Source organism: Patiria miniata, unplaced genomic scaffold (assembly GCF_015706575.1).
Source record: "Patiria miniata isolate m_02_andy unplaced genomic scaffold, ASM1570657v1 HiC_scaffold_3, whole genome shotgun sequence".
Lineage (NCBI taxonomy): Eukaryota > Metazoa > Echinodermata > Asteroidea > Valvatida > Asterinidae > Patiria > Patiria miniata.
The window spans coordinates 33,183,201-33,194,793 of NW_024037069.1; the positions used below are offsets into that span (position 1 = coordinate 33,183,201).

Consider the following 11,593-nt stretch of genomic DNA (forward strand, 5'->3'; position numbering starts at 1 on the left):
GCAGCGCGGGACATTTGAAATTGTTAGTTTTTCCAGCCAGAAAAGTATGATTTGAATAATATGTTTGCCCTTTTCTTCTCTTTTTTTATCATTATGGAGTTCTTTTGTTAGGCGGCAGAGTGCTATGCCCCAATCTATGACAAACTAGCTTAAGTTTTCTTCTGACACTCGTTCAAATGGGCCATGTTTTGTCAACCGTAAACTTGAAAAATGAACTCTCCATGGCGAACTCTTGGTGGCGCACTGCATTGTGAATCGCCCGAATTGAACTGGGTTTTCCAATCCAATGCTGGCGGTTCAACGTTATTTCAATATTTTTGTTCAAGGGTGCCAGTGAGAATCGCTTTTATTTCTCCGATTTATTCCAAAACAGGAATACGCTTATATATGTTTCATATTCCACTTTTCTTGCAAAAAATTTCAATAATGAATATCAGTCCACATGTAATTAATCCATCGGACATTGAATCAACTCAAACCGAAGCGCGTATCTAACGATGCGACGAGTAGGGTAAATGCGAATAACAGACGCCATGATGGCCTGGTTGAAGTAATTAGTGTGTGGGGTAGAAGCAGAGTCGATATCTCCGCCATCAAACAACTGAAAAGAAAGGTAAACAGAAGAAAACGGTGTGAAGAAAATACAATCACATTTTCTTCTCGAAAAGGTACACCCAGCTGTATCTCAATCAATAACAATTACTCGTGTAGTTAATGAAGCATTTATACCGTAGGGTCTACCTTGATATCACCATTGTTTTCCTTGATGTACTCGTAGCCAGATAAAGGTGTGGGCTTGTAGGACACCTTAAATTCTGTCACAAGATATGTGGTCCAGGAGAATTCATTTCCTTGTGTGATGACGCCAGAAACCCTAGTCGTTTGGAGGAGATCCACCTCAATCCAACAGAGCGGGCTATCATGAGCGCACAAAACAAAAAAACTTTCATTAGCTGTTTCGGTGAACACGCCGAAACAGCTCTTGTTAGCTGTTCCCAATTTCAATTGGGAACAGCTCTTGTTTTCGTTAAAGTTTTTTTTTTTCCTTTTTTTTTTTTTTCTTCTTTTTCTTTTTCCACTTTTCCCCATAGGTTTTGTACACGTTTTTATAGTACAAGCCACTTTGGCAATTATTTTAAATCCGATCAACTTTAAACTCAGCATAGTTATTAACCATCATCTGAGGATGTGTGCCGAAACTTTTCGTCATGCTGACGTCATCACGTGATTTATTATAGAATTTTGAATATTTAATTTTTCCCATTGACTTTGTACACAAATTTTTTTTTAAAAATGTCGATTTTCAGAGGGCATTTTCAACTCTTTGCCAGTAATTCATTTACACCAATCTTTGTCCAAGCAAAGACCCTAATTCAAACAACATTGTGTAATGATGACGTTATGATGACGTCATCCGGTGTTTATTTATAGGCAATTAAATTGTGACACTTTTAATATTTAAAAATGCATAAGAAATCAACCATACGCGTCCGCAGCATTCTGTTGCCGGCAAGTGGTAGAGTAGGTTGAGGTCTTTATTTCATTCAGTGTGCGTGATATCACGTGACCCTTGCTTCCGGTCGAAAAAGGCCAAAACCGGAAGTGGCTTATTATTTAAAAGTGGTAATAGATATGAACTTGCTTTTAACGGTGTTAGTCTCTTGGCTGACAGTATTCTTCAAATCATCTACCGATGACGTCATGCAATCTTCGAGCGCCCTCTAGCGACAGGTTGAAAACTTTCAAAAATGTATTTTGAATAGATGTCTGTGGCAAAGTTTGTCGGAATCGGCTAATTATTGGTGTATATGATGACCTTGACCCACTTAAGACGTGTGCGAAGTTGAAGGTGTATGACGTCATCAGATCGGAAGTTATAATAAAAAGACCCTTTTTCCTTGGAAAACTCCTGAAAAATCAACCACGGCATTTTTTATATTTGTTTTTACTTTAATTGTCTATTTAAGGGTAGGTCTAAAACATTTCAAAGCTTCGAGGCAATAAGCAAACTCGGACATGCCCTGCGCACGCTTAAAACTTCAGGTTGACAATACCTCTGCTTTAAAACATGTACATGTACATGCACGTACATTGTACGTTGTACATAAGTATATCGTATGTCAGTCAACCCGCGCGCAGCGCACGTGTTGCTGAGGTCAAATGCTGTCCACAGTGACCGTTTTAGCCGATTTCCGGCTAACTTTGACAGATTTTATGTTCATGCATAGTGATAGTCAGGGACGTTGATAAAAACAAATCATAATGCGGAAAGCCCTATCTTCTGTTGCAAACAGACATAGATCTCTAATTATATGTCTATGGGTCCAACAGATAATCAATATTGGGAACAGCTCTGTGGTTGTTCACAACCACAATTTCTAGTTTTTGTTATTTTTTTTTTCCCTTTTTTGGCTTTTCCGCATTGTTGCGGAAAAGTCTTTCTTTTTGTTCTGATTTTTTTTCTTTCTTCTTCTTCTTCTTCTTCTTCTTCTTCTTCTTCTTCTTCTTCCTCTTCTTCTTTTTTTCCCAAAACCCCATAGACTTTGTACACGTTTATTCTACACGCCACTTTTGGCATTAATGTTTGTCATACATCATTCAAAGTTAGCATAAGCATAGCCCCTATAGCAAAGATGTGTCCCGAAGATTGACGTCATGGTGACGTCATCGACTAATTTATTATAGATTTTTGAATATTTAATTTTTCCCATAGACTTTGTACACAGAAATTAAAAAAATAATTGTCGATTTTCAAAGGGCATTTTTGACTCTTTGCCAGTAATTCATTAACACCAATCTTTGTCCAAGCAAAGACCCTAATTCAAACAACATTGTGGAATGATGACGTCATGATGACGTCATCCTGTGTTTATTTATAGGCAATTAAATTGTGACACTTTTAATATTTAAAAATGCATAAGAAATCAACCGTACGCGTCCGCAGCATTCTGTTGCCGGCAAGTGGTAGAGTAGGTTGAGGTCTTCATTTCATTTAGTGTGCGTGCAATCACGTGACCCTTGCTTCCGGTCGAAAAAGGCCCAAACCGGAAGTGGCTTATTATTTAAAAGTGGTAATAGATATGAACTTGCTTTTAACGGTGTTCGTCTCTTGGCTGATAGTATTCTTCAAATCATCTACCGATGACGTCATGCAATCTTCGAGCGCCCTCTAGCGACAGGTTGAAAATTAGCAAAAATGTATTTTGAATAGATGTCTGTAGCGAAGTTTGTCGGAATCGCCTAAATATTGGTGTATATAATGACCTTGACCACCTTAAGACGTGTGCGAAGTTTTAGGCGAATGACGTCATCAGACCGGAAGTTATAATGGAAAGACCCTTTTTCCTTAGAAAATTCCTGAAAAATCAACCATGGCAGTTTTTATATTAGTTTTTACTTTAATTGTAGATTTAAGGGTAGGTCTAAAACATTTTAAAGTTTCGAGGCGATAAGCGAACTCGAACATACCCTGCACACGCTTAAAACTTCACGTTGACAATACCTCTGCTTCAAAACATGCACAGGACACAATGTACATGTACATGTACATGCACGTACGTTGTACATGTACATAGGCACATACATCGCATGTCAGTCAGCCTGCAGCGCACGTGTTGCTGAGGTCAAATCCTGCCCACAGTGACCGTTTTAGCCGATTTTCGGCTAACTTTGACAGATTTTATGTTCATGCATGCGCATAGACAGTGACGTATTATAGCACTTTTGGCATTAATCTTTGTCAGATATCATTGAAAGTTGGCATAAGCATAGTCCCTATAGCCAAGATGTGTCCTGAAGAGTGAGGTCATGGTGACGTCATCAAGTGATTTATTATGGATTAATGAATTATTAATTTTTCTCATAGACTTTGTACACAGCTTTCTCCACAAGTCTTTTCCTATACAAAACTGATATATCTTAGGCCAAAAAAAAAAATATTCGGTCTCTGGTCAGACCAAAGTTCCGGAATTGACGCGGCCACGCGGCCTTTTTTTTTTTGGCTTTTTCGCCATCAGCGAAAAAGCCTTTGTTTCTGTTCTGATTTTTTTTTTTCTTACTTCTTCTTCTTGTTCTTCTATCCCAAATCCCATTGACTTTGCACATGTTTCATTCTGGACCCCACTTTTGACCCTGAACATACTTCAATCTTAATGAAACTTGGCACAGAGTCAAGACCCAAAGTGAACTCGTGCATGGAAAAGTGACGTCATCATGACGTCATCATGGGCCACGTGACGTCATCTGAAATGTGTAAACTTTAGGACCCTATATCTAAAGAACTATAAGTCGGATTGGGTTGAAACTCGGTATATTGGTAGACCGGGATGTGTTATAGATAAAAATTGAGGTGACGTCATCATGACGTCATCGTGTGATTTTATATCGATTTTTGACGTTTTGGACCTTGAAGCCATATCTCACGAATGCAATATGCTAAATTCAAAATTCTTTTTGTATTAGGTTTGTTAAGCAATAGGTTTATGCACAAAATTTTGAAAAATGTGTGACGTCATGATGACGTCATCAAAAATGCGATTTTGTAAAACACATATAAGGGAATGTCCGATCGTACTGAAACTTGGTGGGTGGGTAGATAATTGTACCAGTGCACAAAATATGAAATGACGTCACGATGACGTCATCGACAGATTTTTAACGATTTTTTTAATATTTACAATTTTATTCTGATTACGAAATTTAACACTTTTATTCATCCAAGTCGCTTCAAACTTGGTACAGGCTAAGTCCACAAAAGAATAATGAGCACCGCCAAGTATTGTTATAATGACGTCATCATGGGTCACGTGACGTCATCTTAAAAGTTCATATTCCAAAGCCCAATATCTACAGCACGGTAAGTCTGATTGTATTGAAACTCGGTATGTAGGTAGACCAGGATGTGTTATAGGTACAAATTGAAATGACGTCATAATGACGTCATCATACGATTTTATATGATTTTATGAGTTGTTGGACCCTTTAAGCCATATCACACGAACGCATCATGCAAAATTCAAAATTCTTTTTGTATTTGGTTTGACAGGGAATAAGTATATACAAAAAATTTTGAAAAGAATGTGACGTCATCATGACGTCATCAAAAATGCGATAGTTGAAAACACATATAAACATCATTGAACAATCACCATCAACTAATCAACAATAACAAATCAAAAATCAAAATCAACAGTCAAAATCAACAATCAACACCAAAATCATCGGCTATCAACAATCAACTATCAATAATCATCAACCGACATCAACATCAACAATCAACAATCAACAATCAACAATCAAAATCAACAATTAACAATTAACATCAACAATCATCAACAATCAACATCAATAACCAACATCAAAAATCAACATCAAGAAACATCATCAACAATCGACATAAATAATCAACATCAACAATCAACGTCAACAATCATCAACAACATCAACATCAAAGATCAATATCAAAAATTAACATCAGCATTCAACAACAACATCATCAACATCAACAATCAACATCAACAATCAGCATCAACTAATCATCAATCAACATCAACATTAACAATCAACAATCAAAATCAACAATTTACAATTAACATCAACAATCATCAACAATCAACATCAATAACCAACATAAACAATCATCATCAGAAACATCACCAACAATCGACATCAATAATCAACATCAACAATCAACGTCAACAATCAACATCAACAATCAACAATCAACATCAACAATCAACAATCAACATCAACAATCAACAACAACAATCAACAATGCGAAAAAGCCCTATGTTCTGTTGATTGAACAGACATAAACCTCTAGTTTTTTTTTTTTTTCTTCAAGCTTGGATTGTACAGACAAGGTGGGGAACTTTCATGCTTTTTTGGTGTCCTCATGTACATTAGTGTCCTCCATAATTTGCCTTGGTGCTTTCGATCATTTGCCTTGGTACAATTTCCCATTCCTTGGTGCTCTTTGGTAAACAAAATTGAGGAGGTGCAAACTTGCTACTTGCGCAACTTTGAAATTTGCGCGCGCAAGTTTCAAACTTGCGCAAGTAGCAAGTTTGTGCTCGACAGTACTTGTAGTAACGATTGCACGAGGAACAGCGTGCGCGCGAAGGTTTATTAGTCAGACCCTATTTATATCTAACAGTACGTCTAGATTCCAGACTAGCTGCTACAACTCCCCAGTTCATTAGGAATTTTACTGAAAGGTATGCGACAAGGTATGCAACAAAATTCACGACATTGCAAACAAATTCGCATACGTGTGCGCACATATTCGCGATAAATTTCTCAACAACGCATACGTGTGCGCACATATTCGCGAATTGTTTCACGACATTGCATACGTGTGCGCACACATTCGCGATAAATTTCGCGACATCGCATACGTATGCGCACACGTTTGCGATATGCGATGTCCCTTCAGGGCCACCATACATACGCACATACATCGTATGTCAGTAAGCCCGCAGGGCACGTGTTACTGAGTTCAAATCCTAACCACAGTGACTGTTTTAGCCGATTTTCGGCTAACTTTGACAGACTTTATGTTCATGCATAGTCAGAGACGTATTATTGATTAAAAAAAATCATAATGCGGAAAAGCCCTATGTTCTGTTGCAAACAGACATAGATCTCTAGTTTTTTTTTCCACTTTTTTTCCCATAGGATAACACGTGTTTTCGTTCTACAAGTCACTTTTTGCCTTGTTTCAAATCAGACCGACTTCAAACCTGGCCCACTGTTAGACTATCATCTGAAGATGTGTGCCGAAACTTTTCGTCATCATGACGTCATCACGTGTCACGTGACGTCATCATAAAAGAGCATACTTCAAGGCCCTATATCTACAGAACCGGAAGTCCGATTTGGTTCAAACTTGGTATGCAAGTATTCCGGGACGTGTTATAGACGAAAATTGCAGTGACGTCATGATGACGTCATCATGTGATTTTATATAAATTATTCAATTTTTGGACCTGTTACTCATATCTCATAAACGGAATGTGGTAAATTCGAAATTCTTTTTGTAACAGGTTTGTTAGGTCATAGATAGATGCACAAAATTTCATAAAATGTGTGACGTCATCATGACGTCATCAAAAACGTGATTTTTTGATTCACATATAAGAATATGTCCGATCTTTATGAAATTTGGTGGGTAGGTAGGTAAAGATAACAGCATTCGAAATCTGAAGTGACGTCATCATGACGTCATCATCTGATTTTTATGAATGTTTCAAATTTTAATATTTTCTTCAAATTTTGCAAAAATTATATAAAATATGGTCCGATCGACTTCAAACCAGGCACACACTTAAACAACCATCTGAAGATGTATGCCGAATCATAACGTCATCATGACGTCATCACGTGTCACATGACGTCATCCTAAAGGTGCATACTTTAAGACCCTATATGTACAAAACCAGAGGTCCAATTGGGTTCAAACTTGGTATGCAAGTATTCCGGGAAGTGTTATAGACGAAAATTGCAGTGACGTCACGATGATTTTATATAAATTATGCAATTTTTTTACCTTATTTTACTCAAACCTCATCAATGGAACATGGTAAATTCAAAATTCTTTTTGTAACATGTTTGTTAGTTGAAAGACACATGCACAAAATTTCATAAAATGTGTGACGTCATCATGATGTCATCAAAAACGTGTTTTGTGATTCACATATAAGGGTATGTCCGATCGTTATGAAACTTGGTGGGTAGGTAGGTATAGATAAAAGCATTCAAAATCTGAAGTGACGTCATCATGACGTCATCGTCTGTTTTTAATGAATTTTTCAAATTTTAATATTTTCTTCATTAATAAAACGGTCGAAACAGCTCAGTGTTTGTCCACAAACACATTTCTAGTTGTCATTGAAAAGCAAGCGCACAAGTCAATGGAGGGGAATGTTTTTTTTTCATGATTTAATATTAAACGTTGCGATCCACGTGGTATGGTAACCACGCAAAACTGAGTCTGTATTATATAAGCACATCTATAGTAAGTGAAGCATACTACATAGTTGATGTATCAGCGAAACGTCAATACTATATAATTGAGGCTTCTGGGCTGTTTGGTGAGGAGCCATTCAAGTAACAGAGACTGTCTTACACTGCTCAGCCTTGTTTCAAGCCTGTATTTTGCCTTCTGATCCCTTTATATCGCCGTCAAAGCACCACAGTGGTAGAGCGCGTTTATTGCCACAAATACCCCCATCTATCCCGAATAAAAATTCTTGATGGCATTTAGAGAAATAAGCCCCGATTTGCTGTTAGTCAGAGTAACTTAGGAATGAAACAAAAATAATTAAGAACTAGGTACGAATTGGAAACCGATTCGGACCAAAAAAAAAATGCGATTTAGTGCAGAATGAAACCGAATTGTAGCGATTGTGTAAAAAAAACACACCCATAATTATGAATAACTCAACATTTATCCAGAGTGACCCAGAATTATGCCGATTTAGTGTGTTCGTAAGTTATTCCTATAATAGTCGTACATTTCTTAATACATTCATAATAATTCAGCATGATTCTGGGCTGTTAACAACAAAAATAACTCAACGAAACTTGAAAGAATGCTGTGAGAATATCCAGAATGCTGTAAGAATATCCAGAATTAGGTACGAATGCAACAAGAATAAAGCAAGAATTGAAATCGGTTTCCGAATCACCCCGACAATTTTGGACATGTCCACAATTGTGGGGGTGCTTCCCGATCTTTAACGATCTTTTACCGAACTATCAGAATCATCCCGAGGCAGCCAAGAACCATTTCCCGAGTTACTCAAGAATTGCTTTCGCGGCGATTCGGCTTTAAGATTGGGAATGTATTAACCTAGCATTAAGATACTTGGAAATTGCCGGGGCTCGGTAACAAAGTTGATGATAGCGCCCGTATGACCGCAATGGTTTGACGGCGCTTGCTAGGGAGTGGAACCATTTGCATTAAAGACCAGTGACCTACCAGTATGAGTCACTCCAAAACGACGGGCCATTCAGTCGTGCCTGAAAAGCATTAGTCCAGAGTTTTTCTCTTGATGATCGGATACGCTCATCGGGAATGGTGCCGTCTTCTAGACCCAGTCGCTGACAACTATCTGCTGTCAAGATCAAAATAAAACCATGGATGATAAAGAGACGTCAACGGATCTAGAGTAATTGATTCGATTTTACGGTTTTCTTGTATTCTTTCCATTTTGAACCCTAAATTAGTAATGATTTCAATAAAGACAACATGCAGAGGCAATATGTGAAGGTGTACGTTTTGTTCTAAGAAAGCTGGTATTTAGTGGTACAAAATTGTAAAGTTAACATATCTTCAGTATCTGGATCGGATAAATTCAATGTCTCACATTTACGGAGGAAAGTGTGGGGGAAAAACCTGTGTCATTACATCTGAAGTAGCCTATTCATTGAAATTGGTTATTTTAGTTCCATATTAACCCCTGATAAACGTTACATCAGGCGCGGTTCTAGAACCAATATTTTTTGGGGGGCTAGCACGGTGGATCCAGAATATTTTCCAGGGAGGCGTGCTGAAATGTAGACCGGTTATTTTTTTCCAGACTCTTAGGTCTCCGAAAATCAATAGGGGAGGGGGGGGGGGGGGGCTCATGCCATATTTTCAATGGAGAGCGCAGATAAAATCCTAAAATCATTCACACTATATTAACTAATGCACCCTTGTCACGGCTATTTCTTCTTTAGGGGGAGACCGTTCGCATGTACATTACAATCCTTCTTTTTCCTAATGCAATTTGTTTTTTTTACGGAATTTATGGGGGGGGGCTAGACAAAATTTTGGGGGAGCTACAGCCCCCCCCCCCCCCCCCCCCCCCCCGTAGAACCGCAGCCCGAAGCCCGTTAGCAAATATTTATTTCGACTTACCCTTCGCAGTATCACCGCATTGTCTTGGGCATCCTTTCCGTACTAACTCCATGAACTGTGCCATCCATTGGTGCATGTCTGCTGCATCCAGCTCCGGTGGTTGACCGAAGAAACAAACCCTCGCCTTGCTCTCCACACAGTCCATGAATACTAGAACTATCGAATTAAAGAAAAACACAAGAAAACACATTTAATGCAAACTTCTTGGAGGTGATATAAATTCTGTTCTGAAATCTAAGTGAAGTGATTTGGCTAAACAAAAGCCATATTTCTTAAAACACATGAATCCAGAGACAAGAAAAATGTGATATAACAATGCTTTTATAATCGAAGACTAAATGTAGTTCGAAAACGTCGGATATGATTAAGTCTAGGTCCAAAACTGGTTTTTGATTTTATTCCCCTTATTCGTCGCTCCGTTACAAGCGAGGTCAACAAGATATATCGAATTCAGTCTTGGCAATATTGACAGCGCTACCCAGGACATTGCGAGCATACATGAACTCAACCTGAATAATGAGGTATGCTCAGAATTACCTGGGTAGCGCTGTCAATATTACCAAGACTGACTTTGATTTATCTTGTTACAACAAACCTCAATTGCGGCAATTTTAACCGCGTTTGTCACAGGCTGGGCTTCAAAACAGGGGAATAAAAATCCAGCCTTGGACCGCGACGAGATTGAGTGACCAAGAATCATTGCAATCATAGACACGTCTATTCCCAGTTCTGAAAATCACAAGGATTACCTATACTATTAACCATTTCTACAGTATGGAGCTGATCCCATAAATTGTAACATAAACCCAGTGTCAAATTGAAAACTGTTGGCGCCCCTCCCCCACCCCTTTGCCACTCTCCTTTGTGCACAATCCCGGTTTGGTGAGAACAATAAAGAGCTGTTCAAAAAACAAAGAAAAAAAAACAGTTCGTTCTGAAAATTACAAGGATTACCTATACTATTAACCATTACTAAACTATGGAGCTGATCCCAAAAATTGTAACATAAACCCAGTGTCAAATTGAAAACTGTTGGTGCCCCTCCCCACCCCTTTGCCCCGTTCCTTTGTGCACAATCCCGGTGTGTTGAGGGGCAATCAAGAGTTTAAAAAAACAACAAAAAAACAAACAAACAAACAAACAAAACAATCAGACTGAATAGAAAAATGTGTGTGGAGAAGAAGCAAAACTAATATCGTCCGACTTTGTAAACGAGCGATAACGCTTGAAATTGGCGGTGTTAACCGATTCTACAAGACTCGATATAACTGCGTAGCATTAACTGCAATTTCTGAGGGAAAATGAGATGTTTTCACTAACTAAATCAAACTTACCACAAATGGTTGCAAGGAATGACACAACAAAAAACCGGAACATGATTTTTCACTTCCGCAAATGTGGTCTGCTAAATTTGTGGACAACTATCCGTCGACTGTGGTCCTCTTCATTATCATGAACAGAGTACAACTCTGAGTCTTTCTACATAACCTAGACTGACACTTGCTACGTATACTTGCCACGAAAGGGGGAAGATGAAGGCACTGACCTTCAGGGGTTTTAATACAGATTGCATATTGTTTGCAGAGCGGTACTTTACAAAATTAGCCATTTACTAACAAACAATGGCGACATCACGGGCAATGACCAGAACCAAGATCAAGTTTGGTGACTGGCGCTCCAATCGATCAG

The 11,593-nt window shown here is 38.3% G+C and overlaps 1 protein-coding gene across 1 annotated transcript; it reads right to left on the bottom strand.

Moving 5' to 3' along the window:
- Positions 1-448: 448 nt before the first annotated feature.
- LOC119736713 (lactadherin-like) lies at positions 449-10,669 on the bottom strand. Its single transcript, XM_038210726.1, has 5 exons — positions 10,654-10,669; positions 9,905-10,060; positions 8,981-9,116; positions 742-916; positions 449-601 (listed from the first exon to the last, which is right to left on the bottom strand). Exons 1-5 carry the CDS (start codon positions 10,667-10,669, stop codon positions 449-451), a joined length of 636 nt encoding a protein of 211 aa, XP_038066654.1.
- Between the last annotated feature and the right edge of the window lie 924 nt (positions 10,670-11,593).

Excerpts from the sequence above, each read along its gene's own strand:
- LOC119736713 (XM_038210726.1), bottom strand. Across the intron at positions 9,117-9,904 it reads ATGCGGTGATACTGCGAAGG|CAGATAGTTGTCAGCGACTG; the intron begins GTAAGTCGAAAT and ends TGATCTTGACAG. Across the intron at positions 917-8,980 it reads TTTTGGAGTGACTCATACTG|CCCGCTCTGTTGGATTGAGG; the intron begins GTAGGTCACTGG and ends CGCTCATGATAG.